General features: G+C 46.3%; 1 protein-coding gene across 1 annotated transcript in view; it reads right to left on the minus strand.

Annotated features, from left to right (window-relative positions):
- The window catches only part of LOC306927173 (contactin-associated protein-like 2), a gene marked incomplete at both ends in the record, with an annotated part of 144694 nt that overhangs the window by 77169 nt on the left and 49609 nt on the right, over positions 1-17916 (minus strand). The window contains 2 exons of the mRNA XM_079506858.1: positions 6011-6272; positions 13857-14003. Of these exons, the coding sequence (XP_079362984.1) occupies positions 6011-6272; positions 13857-14003 (409 nt within the window). The remainder of the gene's footprint in view (positions 1-6010; positions 6273-13856; positions 14004-17916) is intronic.

A 17916-nucleotide genomic window follows, 5' to 3' on the forward strand; every position in this document is an offset into this window, starting at 1 on the left:
ATGGATTGACTACTTTATTTGCAAGAAACAGTTTGCAAGAAACATGCACATAAAGTACAGTTGAATACAAGATTATGCTAAAAAGCACCTTGGATAAAAGCACAATTTATCATTTACCAAAAGGATTAAACCCAAGATATGGCCTGTTTCCATTGAGGTCCTGTGTATTGGATTGGTCAAGGCATACAGCCCAGGACTTCTGTACGGTTAGGACTGCATATGCCGGCCTTTCTCAATTGCAAGACTGTGCTCACTGAGTCTGTAGTACCCAGTCAAGTATTTTCTTTGTTTTGGGTCTGTTTAGTGCCAGAAATCATTCTAGTTTACTTTACTTTTGCATTTGGGTTCTTTCTTTCAAATGTGTCTGATTGTTTTCCTCTTGCTGTTTTATAATTGTCTCCACCAGGCCAAAGGCATGGGGAGAGAGTATGTTTTGCACTCCGTCCGTGTGTCCGTCCTTCCGTCCGTCTGTTACCAGCTAATCTCCGGCACCGTTAACCCGGTCGATGCCAAACTTTGCACACACACTCCCTGCATGCCAACGATGAACCTCGTTGAACCACGTTTTTTAGAACGGCCTGTTATAGTGCCACCATGAGGCAGCTTTTCACATTGTTTACCTAAAACTGCACCGATCTGCGTGAAACGTTGCATGCACACTCCCTAGAGTCCAAGGACAAACCTTTGACCTGCATTTTCCGCATCTGCCTTTTATAGCGCCACCAGGAGGCCGACTTTTGTAAAACACATTTTTTGATATTACTCCTCCAGATTCTGTCCAAAAATCTCACAAATCGTTACACAGTATCTCTATGGTCATGTGCTCAAGTCGGATCTGTCCCATATTTCATATTCCATCCTAATTGGCTATAATTGGCTTTCACAGTTTGCAAGATTGCCCCGTTTTTAATAAAAGCCTCAAATCATGAACCGAGCATGCAATTTACGTGAAATCTTTCACACATTTTCTTACTAGGCTGAGGAATATATCCCACCCTTTTCACATTGGCCTGTTATAGCGCCACCAACAGGTTGATTTTTGCAAAACACATTTTTGGAACAAAATGCCTCAAATCATCCAATTGCCATCAAAGGCGTATGAAGAAATGGCACCCTTTTCACATTGGCCTATTAGAGCGCCACCAGGAGGCCACTACCTGACCTGCCCTGGTGGAGACCTGTGCCCCGAGGGGCACTTTTTCTAGTTTGTTTTAGTCCAGTGGGTTTTCTATCTGGTGGCTCTGTTTGCATCTATAATGTGGCATGCGCCTCACAAGGCGCCCCCACTTCTGAACATTTGAATTCCCTGACAAATACCCCATATTACAATAAAAAATATGTAATTGATTGATCCAAATAGCCTAAAGTATTACCGATTTCCAATACTTTTACTTCTACTTCACATCTCAGAGGCAAATATTGTAATTTGGCAGACCGGCATGCAGGCATGCAGACCAGACAGACAGACAGACAGACAGACAGACAGACAGACAGACAGACAGACCCTGACTATCTGTGCCACTATTTGTTAAATAGAGTACATTTAATGGAGTTACATATCTATAAGGGTCAATTAACAACTATCCCTTTAGCTGGGGACCACCTGGAGCCCCTCAGGGACCACTGGTTGTCCACAGACAGGTTGAGATCCACTGCTTTAGCAGTTCATGCAATCATTTTACATGATTAGATTCCAGCATTTGTTTTGTGGGGGTTAAGGACTTATATTTTAATATATTTAAAGATTATAGCCCACTCAATATACCAATTTAAATAACTTTAAAGAGCTAATAAAAGCCATGCATTATTTTGTATTTTGTGCAATTCCTGGGTGTTATATTTCATAGATTGCCCCTGCCTCAAAATGTCTTGATTTCATTGAGGGTTACATTTAAAGCATTCCTGCCTCATACTGACACAAAATGCCTGTGTCAGACCATTAGGTGCTCTATGCTGCCATCTCCTGGTGACAGCATGGAATAAAGTGGTACCACCAAAGACGTGGTGCCAGGGAGGTGCCAGCAAGGGACCACCAGTGACACTTTGGAGTGCTCACCACTGTATAAATCGTATGTATTATTATTATTATGAGTGATAACCTGGGGCCTTAGTTGTAAATAGCCCCTATGTATGCTATCTTTGAACAGTGACCAGATGGTCACCCTATGCTATCTTGATCGACCTGACGAAGACCCACAAGGGGTCGAAACGTTGTCATCCTTAAATAAATACATTTCCTGTGGGAGCTACGGAACCGTGTGCGGACTACTTCTCCTTATCTTGATCAACTGGCCAGGTGCTCACCCTGGGGTGCCAATCTATCCTGCTAAAACTATGCTATTGTTCTTTGAACATGTCGGAAGAGCTGAAGTTATTTACTGAGAGAGAGATACATCAACCCATTTGAAAATAGCAGATCTACCAGCTAACAATGCCTCGCAGTGTGACACATTGTGAGCTGAAAAATATACAATTTATACATTTGAGAACTTGTGAAACGGGACATTCTGCATGGCGAGTATACTGTTGGTACTTTAAGTACATTTTGATGCTAATACTGTTGTGCTTTCGCTCCTCAAGTCAATTTTAAATTCCGGTTAGTATTTCTACGTTGCAGGAGTGATACTTATACTTAAGTAAAAGTACAACTTTTTTTCCCACCACTGCTTGAAGCAGACTGCAGTGTAGAGAGAGTCTTCTGGATAATGAAGATCTTTTGTTCTCCTTCAGTACAGAATCCTCCCTCAGGCTCCCCTATGCCACATTTGGCCCAGCAACCAGGGTCTCCTTCATTACAGAATGCTCCCTCAGGCTCCCCTATGCCACATTTGGCCCAGCAACCAGGGTCTCCTTCATTACAGAATCCTCCCTCAGGCCCAGATCGCTCCCCTAGCTACGCAGACCACAGGTGGCTCAGCAACCAGTGTCTCGTCTGAAAAAAAATAAAGCAATCTCTGAAGAAGATCCCCCTCAGGTCTGTTTGCACAGGTGTTCATCGAAGGAAGACAAGTGTGTGTGTGTGTGTGTGTGTGTGTGTGTGTGTGTGTGTGTGTGTGTGTGTGTGTGTGTGTGTGTGTGTGTGTGTGTGTGTGTGTGTGTGTGTGTGTGTGTGTGTGTGTGTGTGTTCTACCATGGCCCATAGCACTTACCCTACCCCCTTAGACAGCACTTTTTTAGACTTAGATAGCATTTGAAATAGACTTATAGCATGTCATGTAGACAGCACAATAACAGTACAGCATAGTATAATATATATGTTTAGCTTATATGTATAGTGTCATTATATATAGATATGTTCTAGTTACGATCTTAGCTTACGCATGTTTCTTGATAAATGCTGTTTATATATGTGATGTATTCCCATGCTTTTTGTTCTTGCTTAATGTAAGTCGCTCTGGATTAAGAGCGTCTGCTAAATGCCTAAATTGTAAATTGTAAATTGTAAATTGTGTGTGTGTGTGTGTGTATGTGTATTTTCTCTAGTTTCGGTCCCGGACGAATATCGAATCACTCGTTTGGGTCACGGGCTAAATGTGGTTTGGGAACCACTGTCCTAGGAAATAACCTACCCACATACTGGTTGTTGCAGGGTTTCCTACCCACATACTGGTTGTTGCAGGGTTTCCTACCCACATACTGGTTGTTGCAGGGTTTCCTACCCACATACTGGTTGTTGCAGGGTTTCCTACCCACATACTGGTTGTTGCAGGGTTTCCTACCCACATACTGGTTGTTGAGGGGTTTCCTACCCACATACTGGTTGTTGCAGGGTTTCCTACCCACATACTGGTTGTTGCAGGGTTTCCTACCCACATACTGGTTGTTGCAGGGTTTCCTACCCACATACTGGTTGTTGAGGGGTTTCCTACCCACATACTGGTTGTTGCAGGGTTTCCTACCCACATACTGGTTGTTGAGGGGTTTCCTACCCACATACTGGTTGTTGCAGGGTTTCCTACCCACATACTGGTTGTTGAGGGGTTTCCTACCCACATACTGGTTGTTGAGGGGTTTCCTACCCACATACTGGTTGTTGAGGGGTTTCCTACCCACATACTGGTTGTTGAGGGGTTTCCTACCCACATACTGGTTGTTGAGGGGTTTCCTACCCACATACTGGTTGTTGAGGGGTTTCCTACCCACATACTGGTTGTTGCAGGGTTTCCTACCCACATACTGGTTGTTGCAGGGTTTCCTACCCACATACTGGTTGTTGCAGGGTTTCCTACCCACATACTGGTTGTTGCAGGGTTTCCTACCCACATACTGGTTGTTGCAGGGTTTCCTACCCACATACTGGTTGTTGCAGGGTTTCCTACCCACATACTGGTTGTTGAGGGGTTTCCTACCCACATACTGGTTGTTGCAGGGTTTCCTACCCACATACTGGTTGTTGCAGGGTTTCCTACCCACATACTGGTTGTTGAGGGGTTTCCTACCCACATACTGGTTGTTGCAGGGTTTCCTACCCACATACTGGTTGTTGCAGGGTTTCCTACCCACATACTGGTTGTTGCAGGGTTTCCTACCCACATACTGGTTGTTGCAGAGTTTCCTACCCACATACTGGTTGTTGCAGGGTTTCCTACCCACATACTGGTTGTTGCAGGGTTTCCTACCCACATACTGGTTGTTGCAGGGTTTCCTACCCACATACTGGTTGTTGCAGGGTTTCCTACCCACATACTGGTTGTTGCAGGGTTTCCTACCCACATACTGGTTGTTGCAGGGTTTCCTACCCACATACTGGTTGTTGCAGGGTTTCCTACCCACATACTGGTTGTTGCAGGGTTTCCTACCCACATACTGGTTGTTGCAGGGTTTCCTACCCACATACTGGTTGTTGCAGAGTTTCCTACCCACATACTGGTTGTTGCAGGGTTTCCTACCCACATACTGGTTGTTGCAGGGTTTCCTACCCACATACTGGTTGTTGCAGGGTTTCCTACCCACATACTGGTTGTTGCAGGGTTTCCTACCCACATACTGGTTGTTGCAGGGTTTCCTACCCACATACTGGTTGTTGCAGGGTTTCCTACCCACATACTGGTTGTTGCAGGGTTTCCTACCCACATACTGGTTGTTGCAGAGTTTCCTACCCACATACTGGTTGTTGCAGGGTTTCCTACCCACATACTGGTTGTTGCAGGGTTTCCTACCCACATACTGGTTGTTGCAGGGTTTCCTACCCACATACTGGTTGTTGCAGGGTTTCCTACCCACATACTGGTTGTTGCAGGGTTTCCTACCCACATACTGGTTGTTGCAGGGTTTCCTACCCACATACTGGTTGTTGCAGGGTTTCCTACCCACATACTGGTTGTTGCAGGGTTTCCTACCCACATACTGGTTGTTGCAGGGTTTCCTACCCACATACTGGTTGTTGCAGGGTTTCCTACCCACATACTGGTTGTTGCAGGGTTTCCTACCCACATACTGGTTGTTGCAGGGTTTCCTACCCACATACTGGTTGTTGCAGGTTTTCCTACCCACATACTGGTTGTTGCAGGGTTTCCTACCCACATACTGGTTGTTGCAGGGTTTCCTACCCACATACTGGTTGTTGCAGAGTTTCCTACCCACATACTGGTTGTTGCAGAGTTTCCTATCCACATACTGGTTGTTGCAGGGTTTCCTACCCACAGACATACATACAATTGTATGGTACAAAACGCTGAAGTCCTGCAGAAAGCTAAACCTAACATCAGTTAAACTATGCCTGAACCTAACCCTAACCCTAAACCTAACCTCAGTAAAACTATGCCTAAACCTAACCCTAAATCTAACCTCAGTAAAACTATGCCTAAACCTAACCCTAAACCTATAACCTCAGTAAAACGATGCCTAAACCTAACCCTAACCTAACCTCAGTAAAAGCATGCTTGCCCGTGGCCGTGGTTATAAGCACAACCCAGCTTGGATTTGGACATAAATACATCGTTAACTGATTACATGCCCGCCACCAGACATTTCGAAATCGAGATAGATTGTGTTAAACTGCGTCCTATACCTGACGATATGCGTATGTGGTCGGTCTTGGCGGCGTGCGTCACGTTGAGGTGCACAGTGACCTTGCCGCCCTCCAGGTCGACCTCCAGCGTGCCGTGGTCAAGGTTACTGAAGAGGAGGAGCCCGTCTGGGTTCCAGGTGCGGAACTGGAAGGCCACGGACAGCGCGTGGTGATTGGCTCGTCCCGGCAGCTGCAGGAAGCTGGTGGCGTTGAAGAACACCGGGAACGACTGGCTCTCCACGCACGAGAAGGACAGGTTACGCTGCGAGAGAGAGAGAGAGAGACTTTGACTCACTGTTAGAGAGAGAGAGAGAGAGAGAGAGAGAGAGAGAGAATTAAGAGCTCTCTTCCTTATACTGTACCTTCCAAGAAAAACACACTAGGCAAGTTTTTAGCAGGACAATTTGGGTATTTGAAATGAAATGAAATGAAATGATTACTATATTTACCCAGGGTATCTGGGCTAAGCTCAATAACTTGTTTCCAGCCAGGCCCTGCTCATAGAACATTTCATCGTAGTGGTTCAATGCCTTGTTCAAGGGCACTTCAGCGGTGGTAATTTTAACGTGTCGGACCGCTGATTCGAACTGGCGACCTTCCGGTATCAAGACCGCTCCGCAATCCGTTCGGCCACCGCTGCCACTATTTCACTTAATTATCCTTCCAAATGTGGACTGGTCATCATTGAATGTAGGACAAAACAAGTGGAAGACATGTCGAGGATTCCAGAGTTTGACGACGTCGGTGTGAAATGTCTCCGACTCGGACACAAAGCAAGGGAAGTGGGAAGTGATTAATGGTGTGTCACTGGCAGTTCCCACATGGAATGTTTGTGAAGCTAGGAGGATGGAACGCAGTAGAGAGCAGGGAAAAAGGAGGACCGCAAATCAATTGGTCTGACGTTGGAACTTAAGAGGAGTTGCCAGAGAGAGTTTATGTGAAAGTTGAAGACATCATTTTGAAGGAGCCCCATTAATGTTTGTCTTTTTTAATGTTTGATTTGTAAAAACTCGAGTCACTATATGCACTGGACAAATGCATGACATTATTTCACTAAACTAGAAATGTGAGGAAATGCCATTTTTTAAATGGGTTAATAGCACAGGAGGGGGTTCAGATTCAGATACCTTTATTTGCCATTGTGTAAAACACATAGGAATTTGTTTTGACATTAGCGTGTGTGCATTCATTTTTCCTTTTTTCACATGTAACACAAATAACAACAACAACACAAATACAACACCGTGCAGGAAGTATAAATATAAAGTGCAGAGTTGATGGAACAAAATGTCCAAAAATGTCCGGTGACACTCCCTAGGGGGCAGGGGTGGGAGGGAAACCAGAGTCATTTAGCAGCCTGGCGGCTGAGGGGAAAAAGCTCAGTCTGTGGCAGACTTTTGTAGCCTTCGGTAGCCGCAACCGTCTCCCAGAGGGGAGCAGGGTGAGGAGGCTGTGACCAGGGTGGGAGGGGTCGGCCATGATCTTTCTCCCTCTCTTCAATGCCCTGGAGTCATGCAGGGACTTGAGGGAGGGCAGTGGACGGCCAATCACCCTCTCCGCAGAGCGTATCACCCGTTGCAGCTTGGCGAGATCTTTTGCAGCTGCAGCGGGGAACCAGGTGATGATGGAGTGTGTGAGGATGGACTCAATGATGGCTGTGTAAAACTGAGCCATCATGGTCCTCGATAGTCTGAACTTCCTCAGTTGCCTGAGGAAGTACAGCCTCTTCTGGGCCTTCTTCAGGAGGGCCATGATGTTGAGTTCCCACTTCAGGTCCCGAGAGAGGATCATGCCTAGGAACCGACATGACTCTACTGGGGTCACCTGGGTGCCTCCCAGCATGATGGGAGGGGGCGGGGCTGCGTTCCTCCTGAAGTCCACCACCATCTCCACTGTCTTTAGAGCATTGAGCTCTAAGTTGTTGATGCTGCACCAACTCCGCAGCCGCTCGATCTCCCTCCTGTAGGCCGACTCATCCCCTTTGGAGATGAGGCCCACCAGGGTGGTGTCATCCGCAAACTTCAGGAGCTTGACGGATGGGTGGAGGGAAACACAGCTGTTGGTGTACAGGGAGAACAGGAGTGGGGACAGGACACAGCCCTGCGGGGAACCGGTGTTGGTGGACCTAGAGCTGGAAATACTCTTCCCCAGCTTCACCCGCTGCGACCTGTTGGTGAGGAAGCTCGTAATCCACCTCCGAGTGGAGTCCGGCACTTGCAGCAGGGACAGCTGGTGCTCCAGGATGGATGGCAGGATGGTATTGAAGGCCGAGCTGAAGTCCACGAACAGGATCCTGGCGTAGTCGCCTGCAGTGTCCAGATGTTGTAGGGTGTAGTGTAGAGCCATGTTCACGGCATCCTCCGTGGATCTGTTGGCTCTATACGCGAACTGCAGTGGGTCCAGTACAGGATTGGTGATGCTCTTCGGGTGAGCCAGGACAAGGCGCTCCAGGACCTTCATGACCACAGAGGTCAGGGCGACGGGTCTGTAGTCATTAAGGCCCGACACCTTGGCCTTCTTGGGGACGGGGATGATGGTCGAGACCTTGAAGCACGCTGGGACGTGACACTGCTCCAGCGAGGCATTGAAGATGTTGGTGAACACCGGGGCGAGCTGGTCAGCGCAGTGCTTCAGGACGGAGGGAGAGACAGAATCCGGACCGGCTGCCTTACGGGATTCTGGCTCCTCAGTAGCAGTTTTACCTCTCTTTCCGTGACAGAGAGAGGGGGGTGAGGGGATGGTGGTTGTGGCAGGGGGGGGTGGAGGAAGAGGGCAGGGGGGAACCTCTCTTTCTCAAACCTACAGTAGAACTCATTGAGCTCGTTTGCAAGGGGGAGGTTGTCAGTTGCCTGTGGGGACTTTGGCTTGTAGTTTGTGATGGTCTTGAGACCTTTCCAGACGGAGGAGGAATTCCCCTCAGAGAGCTGCTGCCGCAGTTTCTCTGAGAAGCGATGTTTCGCCTCCTTCACCGCTTTGGCAAAGCTGTACTTGGCTTGCCTGAACAGAGCCACGTCTCCGTTGCGCCTGGCCACCTCCTTCTCCGTCCTTAGCCTCCTGAGTTGGGCTGAGAACCAGGGCTTGTCATTGTTGTAAACCATCCTGGAGCGGAGTGGGACACACACCTCCTCACCGAGGCTGATGAATGATGTCACAGTGTCTGTGTATTCATCCAGGTTGTTTCCAGCCTCAGGCCCCGCCCACTTGACAAAGTCCTGGTCACAGCCAGCGCTCTCCAGCCAGGCACGGAGTCGCTCACATGCGTCACTGGACCAAACTCTGTAACTCCGCACTACAGGTTTGGAGATTTTTAATCTCTGCCTGTAGTGAGGGATAAGATGGATGAGATGGTGATCACCTTTGCCCAGCGCAGCACGGGGGACAGAGTGGTAAGCCTGCTTGATGGTACAGTAGCAGTGATCCAGAATGTTCACTCCCCGAGTTGGGCACGTGACCTGCTGCCTGTATTTGGGGAGAGCCCGACTCAAATGAGCCTGGTTGAAGTCCCCCAAAACTACAGCAAAACTGTCCGGGTAATTACGCTCCGCCCCCGACAGCTGTTCTGCTAGTGTGTCTACTGCTGCTGTGACGTCAGCATCCGGAGGAATGTAAACACACACGAGGATGAACGCATTAAACTCACGTGGGGAATAGAATGGACGACAGAGGATGAAGAGAGATTCGAGTGCAGTAGAACAGTGTTGATGAATCACTGTCACATCAGAACACCAGCGATTGTTCACAAAAAACATTAATCCGCCTCCATGCGACTTGCCAACCGCCTCGAAGTCTCTGTCAGCTCGAAACGCGGAAAAGCCCTCCAGCTGAACAGCCTCGTCTGGGACTGCCGGCGTTAGATGGGTCTCTACTAACGCGAAGACTTTCACTCCACGGTGGGGCGGAGGTGAGCGGGTGGGCTGCGTTCACACATTCAAGACACCTGTCTTGTGTTTGTCTTGTGTCTGTGTTTAATGGCCGCTCCAATGCATTTCCAATGGAAGCCCATATGGTTTGACCAAACCTTTTTATTGATGGGGGGGAGGTGGGCAGAACACATCCATCAAAGCTGTGTTCAGACACAAGTCAGGTGTCAGACACATGGCAAGTGTCTTGAATGCAGCCCAGTAAGGGCCTATGTCGACCCCGCACCCGCTCAGCTCCACCCCACCCCCTCCTGGTGCTGCAGCCATCTTGGATCCTAAAGGCAATATAAACAAATGGGAGAGGGGTGGGGCCGAGAAATGCCCTTATTGACGTACTTCCGGGAACACAGAATCATTTCCGGCCGGGGCAAACGGCAGATACTTTCATTTTCATCATAAGCGCTGGAAACATGGTCGAGATCATTTTGTATTGACCTCCAAAAACATGGATGTTTTGTATGATCAGCTCAATCTGAGCTCAATTCCAATACAAAAGGTTTTGTGGATCGCCGCTAGCGATTCCACTAGCGACACGGAAGTGAAGCTTTACCGGGCGGCGATAACGCCAAACGGTAAAAATCATTATTAAAACACGATCAGTGCTGGGATTTCTTTCAAAATACAAGCTTGGGGTGCCGGCCAGATATGGCAGCTTTTACTCTGAAAGCTGGGGGCTTCCGTTCCGTATACAAAAAACGGGAGGCATAATGTTGCTTGCTTACCTCGCGATCATTACGATAAAGTCTCTCTAGAAGCGTTAATATTCTGGGCGAGAGGCATGTTGAAGTCAGAAATTAAGGTCAAAACCACGGAGAGCTCCCTAGATTACGCGCGGCGACCCTTTCTTTCTGAGCACTAAACAGGGAGGTGAACGGGAGCGCTCATGCACAAAAAGCAATGAGTACATTGCAGAAGGATAGGCCAACCCAAAAAAAGAGATTTTTTTTTTCTTCGTTTGATATCAATGAAAAAGCGCTAGGACGTGTACACACGTTAGCTATGACGTTTGCACACGTCGTACGGTCTGAATGTGTTAAAAATTATAAACCTTTATCTCGTCCGATCTCGTCCTAGGCGATCTGATGTAATAAATATAACTCGTCCAATCTCGCCCTTAGCAGGGAGTTAGTTAAGTTATATGCAGGGTTGGGAAGTAACGGATTACATGTAACGCCGTTACGTAATCAGAGTACAAAAAAGCGGTAACTGTAACGTCTTAGAGTACATTTTAAAATGTGTAATCTGGATTACAGTAACGGAGGTATAGTAACGGGGGTTACAGGCTTGGTTACATTCTCCCCTTCCCCTCATCAATCTTAGGGCTTTAAATAAGTTAAAACACCAAACAATAAAATAATCAGTCGATTACGCATGATAAATGATCATCAGTGCGCTGTGTCGCTGCTGCTGCCCATGCAGCATGCACTGTGGGCACACAAGCAGCGCGCTCGCGTCGGTCCCCCAGCAGCACCAATGGTTTTCCCCGCCGTCAGAATCTAACTCTCCACTGTCTCCAGTCCCCATATACCATATTTATATTATATTATATTTTATAGCGTGATCTGTAGCCAGCGGACACTGACAGCTCTGTAACCGCGGGGACAAGAGGAGGCGGGGTGTGGAGCCTCTGGACGCGGGGACACGGGTGGCCGTGGGTAGTGAGATTCCGACGGGGAGTGGAATGATACGATAGATACTGTTCAAATGGCACACCAGACGATGCATTGCTCACTATATGATGTGGACATAACCATAACTCCATGGATGGCTCCATGGCTTAGCGTTGATTTCTAGATGCAAACTGAATCAGTCCGCGATTAATTACAGCTGTGGATCGCATCGCACATGGTGAAGTCAAACTGGTTCACTCAATCGCGCATATAACAATTGTGCTAGCAAGCTTATTTGTGTGTGTGTGTGTGTGTGTGTGTGTGTGTGTGTGTGTGTGTGTGCGCACGTCGTATCTGCCTGCCTGCCTGCCTGTCTGTCTGTCTGTCTGTCTGTCTGTCTGTCTGCCTGCCTGCCTGCCTGTCTGTCTGCCTGCCTGTCTGTCTGTCTGTCTGTCTGTCTGTCTGCCTGCCTGTCTCTCTGTCTGTCTGCCTGCCTGTCTGTGTCTGCACTCTGTCATGGGAGAACAATTGTTCCTCAATAGGCCTACCAATTTGTACAGCATGCCTTAATTTGGCTGTATACATATATTATTTATATTTGTATATGTATTATAATGATTAGGAATTATTATTATAATGATTAGGAATTAATTTGCCTTTTGCGCAAACCTGTGCCTAGCCGAATAGGACTACATTTTAACATGAATCATAATGGTGGTACTTGAGAGCCAAATATTTTCTGAGGTGGTACTTTTTGGTAGGTTGAGAACCACTGATTTTACAATATTTCTGTAGTTTTTTCTTAATTTTATATAGGCTAAACATTCTGCTCTGGTTATCAATGGTAAAACTTGTTTTATGTAATTAAATAGAGGTTTGCTTAAAAGTAATCCAAAAGTAACTGAAAGTAACCCGTTACTTTTTAAATTGTGGTACTCGGATTACGTTACTGACTACAATTTATAGCAAGTAACTTGTAACTGTAGGGGATTACTTTTTAAAAGTAACCTTCCCAACCCTGGTTATATGTCATATCTGCCCCGTATGTGTGCCTTCTGTTTACGAAACCTAAAAGCCAAACGAAATGTAAATTTCATCCATATATTAATTGTTCCCATGTTCAACGCCAAAAAACACAATTGTAATCACATATTCGTGTGACAATGTAATCGTCAAGTAAAATGTGTAATGGTGACAGCCCTAACAAGGTTTGCTGTGCTGGGAGCAGAGGTGGACAGTAACTGAGTAAATGTACTTAAGTTCTGTACTTAAATACAGATTCTGAGGATCTGTACTAATACTTGAGTATTAGAATTTCTTTCTTAATCGAGTACATTTCCAAGAGAAATATTTAACTTTTAATCGAGTACATTTCTTGGAAGTCTGTAAAGTGCCGAGTACTTTTAGGTTGGCTGATTTTTGTATTTCTTCCCCACTTCTGCTCTCACACTAGCCGTGTCTATGGCTTCCCCCTCCACTCTGCTCTCACACTAGCCGTGTCTGTGGCTTCCCCCTCCGCTCTGCTCTCACACTAGCCGTGTCTGTGGCTTCCCCCTCCGCTCTGCTCTCACACTAGCCGTGTCTGTGGCTTCCCCCCCTCCACTCTGCTCTCACACTAGCCGTGTCTGTGGCTTCCCCCCCTCCGCTCTGCTCTCACACTAGCCGTGTCTGTGGCTTCCCCCCCTCCGCTCTGCTCTCACACTAGCCGTGTCTGTGGCTTCCCCCTCCACTCTGCTCTCACACTAGCCGTGTCTATGGCTTCCCCCCCTCCGCTCTGCTCTCACACTAGCCGTGTCTGTGGCTTCCCCCTCCGCTCTGCTCTCACACTAGCCGTGTCTATGGCTTCCCCCCCTCCACTCTGCTCTCACACTAGCCGTGTCTGTGGCTTCCCCCTCCACTCTGCTCTCACACTAGCCGTGTCTGTGGCTTCCCCCTCCACTCTGCTCTCACACTAGCCGTGTCTGTGGCTTCCCCCTCCGCTCTGCTCTCACACTAGCCGTGTCTGTGGCTTCCCCCCCTCCACTCTGCTCTCACACTAGCCGTGTCTGTGGCTTCCCCCTCCGCTCTGCTCTCACACTAGCCGTGTCTGTGGCTTCCCCCTCCACTCTGCTCTCACACTAGCCGTGTCTGTGGCTTTCCCCTCCGCTCGCCAGCGGCAGCTGGGCTTAATTATCTCGGTCAGTGTTCAAACTGTTGTTATTAAGAGAGCGTGTGTTTCTCTTACAAAGCCTCCACTGTCGATCTTCTTGCGGCGGGCCAGGTCACTGATGTAATGTGTGTATGCGTGCGTGTGCGTGTGTGTGTGTTAACCCTTACAGAGCTCTCTATCTTCTTCCGTCTCGTCAGATCAGTGATGTTGTCTCCGTTGTAGACGATGCTCTCCATGCAGCCTCGGAAGTTCTTCCTTCCACCAGCGTCTCCCCCTAGAGGCTTCACACTGTAGGGCATCCCCCCGAAACTCAACTAGAGAGAGAGAGAGAGAGAGAGAGAGAGAGAGAGAGAGAGAGAGAGAGTGAGAGTGAGAGAGAGAGACATCCTAAACGGTGTTCATGTCCTTAAAGGGGAAAACCAACCATTTTCAACATTTTACTATGTCATTAATATACCTTAGAGCTGTTGTGTGGAAATAATAAAAAAGTCCCCCCATTTTGTATTTCCTAGAACTGTAATTATGAAAAACATCATCAACATGGTGAAACACATTGATGATGTCATCAAGATGTGTTTCACCATGTTAATGATTTTTTTCAGACCTCTAGTTCTAGGAAAAACAGAATGGGGGAACGTTTTTATTATTTCCACACAACAGCTCTAAGGTACATTAATGACATAGTAAAATGTTGAAAATGAGTGGAATGCCCCTTTAACTAAAAGCCTTTTCAGACTGGAAGTGACTGACACACCTTGGTAATTAATTTTCAATGAGAAGCGGGCGGGCGATTAGGACGTGTGGAGAAGTTGATGAGCTCTCCAATGCCCCGGTTTGGATTCATATTGTAAACAAGGCCTATCCAGGCTCCGTTCAGCTTCCTAGGTTAATACTACTTCCGGTAGACTGGAAATGTGGCTTTTTAAAATAAGAGCTCGACTGGAAAAAATGCTGGCGTGAATTAGATCCTAATTTTTCAATAAATGCTAGCGCTGTACATAAGTGTTTAATGACTAACTTACTTAATTAATTAAAAAAACAAAAAAAACGGGAGCGGGATGGGATCGGGAATCATTCTAGAAGGAGTGGGACGGGATGGGATTTTTTCTGTGGGAGTGGGATGGCACGGGAGTGAATATCCACTCGTTTGGAATAGGGCGTTCCTTCCACATGTTACGTCCTACCAGGGAAACTGCCCTGGCAGGTGAAAAGAAGCGGTCTGCTCACTCCTCATTAGGGGTGTAACGATATAGTAACTATATTCGACTTGTGACTATGTAAACAGAAAATATCGTATCGTTTGACTTTGTATCATATCGTTTAGCAATGGAAATAATCGACATCGGATCGTTTTAGCAATTCTAAGAAGAAAAATATATACACAAATATATAAAAAAATATCTTTAGAGCTTAATTTTGTTATCCATTTCTGCTAAGCACCAAGCTATATTCTTTGGTGATTTGGATTTATATTAGGATAAATTTGCGCGACTGTAAAGACGACACGGAAGTGGGGAGGAGGCTTCACTTCCGCTCTGTATTTCCTCGTGATCAGAGCTGCAGATATAACCAACATAGTTGTTCGGTTATTTGGCGATGTTGTGCCGGGGCTCCGACCAGCCCATGCACAGGCAGAGTAAAGTGACTAACACGCACAGGTGAACTAAATGCTCCAATGATAGCTTATATTTGATGAACTCAAACGTGCATTTTATAGGGTTTTTATTAATTCATATTAATTATAAACACTTACAATCATACATTCACACGTTCTGTTCACACTTCCCCCCAACACAAGATGAATACAGTACCCCGGAATCTGGATTACAGGTCCTATTGGTCTGTGGTTCTATCCTAACTCTGTCGGTAGGGTTTACTATCATTTTACACTCTAACGCCAGGGCTCCACCGGACGCGTTGCGTTGCGTCTGCGTCGCGTTGCGTCTGCGTCGCGTCAAAAAACGCACCGGTTCAATTTTAATGCACGCGTCGCGTCTCCGTCAACGCGGGCAGTGGAGCCACCCTTCATTGATTAAAAAGGGAACATTCCCTGACGGTGACGGAGACGCGACGCTGACGCGCCCGGTGGAGCCCCGGCGTAAGACTGTCCCAGATCATGGTAAGCTTAGCTTGTCATTGTTGACTCTCAGACTTAGTTGGCACATTAAGTGGCACATTAAGTGGTTTTAAATCTACCTTATCATTCAGTCAATGGAGAAAAGAAACATCAATGACACTTGGTTACAATCTAAACATCATATTACATCAATTATGAATACTGCACTATCATATATATAGCATATAATACATACCGCTGGTCTCTGCCTAGACATGTATCACGTTCGATGGTATTGGTGAATCTAACCTAATATTGTGCTACACAGCATATAGTCACAGTGGGCCCTGACTGAAGTCACACCTTCATGCTAACACTTTCAGCCAATCATATGCCACTGACCATCCTGCCTGCACCTCTGGCCACAGCAGCCGGCTCCTATTTCAGTCCCTGTAATGCACAACCACTTCTGCCTAGATTAAACTGTTTAGATTATTACAGGTATTTATCATTTAGCCTTTTTACCAACCCAATATATAATAGGTTATTAGAACACATTTAAACAATTGAAGAGGAATTAAAGATTGGTTACTTCAATATTGTATGTTCTAGCTGAGTTGACTTCCCCTGTGAGAAGGAGTCAAATAATGGCCTGCCTTACAACAGGAAGAGGCCGTAAAACCCCCGAAACCACCGGTCTGTCAATGCAACTGGAGTGCATTGGAATGTGGTCCCAGGACCTACTGGAGAGTGGTACACATTGATCACTCAATCTGACCCAATATATTTCTCATTATGAGTACAAATCTCGCACACCCATAAATAACCAAACAATAGTAGCATAACCAGCTTCAAAACAACAACTACAACAACAGACACAGGCGAAAATATCGACGGTGCAACCGTATAAGGGGGCAGCATTTTGACATCAAATCTTGATTTTAGTTAGTTAGTCAGGGTTTCTTGAATAGTTTTCATTTTGTTTTAGTCACAATGTGACTACATTGTGACTAAAACAAAATGACCTGGAATGTTTTAGTGTTAGTCGACTAAATGTAGGCCTACAGTTGATTTAGTCAACTAAAATGTATTTTGGCGGGCCTTGCAATGCCGTCGTAATGACTGATTTTACAAATAGCAAATCAACAAGCTTAACGCTTGTAGATCTGCTATTTTCAGCATGCATCCAAGTGTAAAATGACTTATACTGGATCTCTTGTCCACTAGTCCCTTCCTAACATTTTAGTCTAGTTTTTATTTATTGTTGACAAAATTGTCAATACATTTAGTCTTAGTTTTAGTCATCATAGTTTTCATTTAGTTTCCATGTTGTTGTCGTCAGTGAAAAAAGGTAGTCGACGGAACATTTTTCGTCATAGTTTCTGTCGACAAAATCAACACTGCCTAATTGCTCCCTGAGCCGCCAGGCCGCTGCCCCGAGCGTCCACTCACTGCTCCCGTTTACACCTCATTTCACCAGTATGCAAATATACAGCGACAAACACCACACAGGAGTGTATTATTAGCATTTATCTGGTAATGTAAACATAATGGCTCCCATGCCGATGAAGCTGCAGATAATTTAGACTAGAGAGAGGAGCCACTGAGAAACAAAGCTGATCATTTGGAGAGAGGAACCTAATTGCAAAATAAATGGAGCAGGAGGAGTGTCTATGAGGTCATTAGAACAATGGTTGGTCCCTGGTGGTTCGTCGGCATCCCCGGCAGCGTCGAGTACTTTCCAGTTCCACACCTGCACAATAACTGCTGCTGCCTGGCGTGCAGAGTACAGAGTACAACACTTTGATGTTGGCCTTCGTCGACTAAAACTAAGACGAAAAGTGTTTGTCGACTACCTTATTGTTCGTCGACTACGAAAACTAAATGGAAACTAGATGAAAACCAAGCTATGGTGACTAAAACTATGACTAAATATGCTGTCGATTTTGTCAACAAATAAAAACTAGACTAAAATGTTAGGAAGGGACTAGTGGACAAGAGATCCAGTATAAGTCATTTTACACTTGGTTGCATGCTGAAAATAGCAGATCTACAAGCTCACAACACGTCGCAGCGCCCGTCAAGGCCCGCCAAAATACATTTTAGTCGACTAAATCAACTAGATTGAATCGACTAAAATTTTATGATATTTAGACTAAACACTAAAACAT

The sequence above is a fragment of the Electrona antarctica genome (genome assembly GCF_951216825.1).
Source record: "Electrona antarctica genome assembly, chromosome: 1".
Classification (NCBI taxonomy): domain Eukaryota; kingdom Metazoa; phylum Chordata; class Actinopteri; order Myctophiformes; family Myctophidae; genus Electrona; species Electrona antarctica.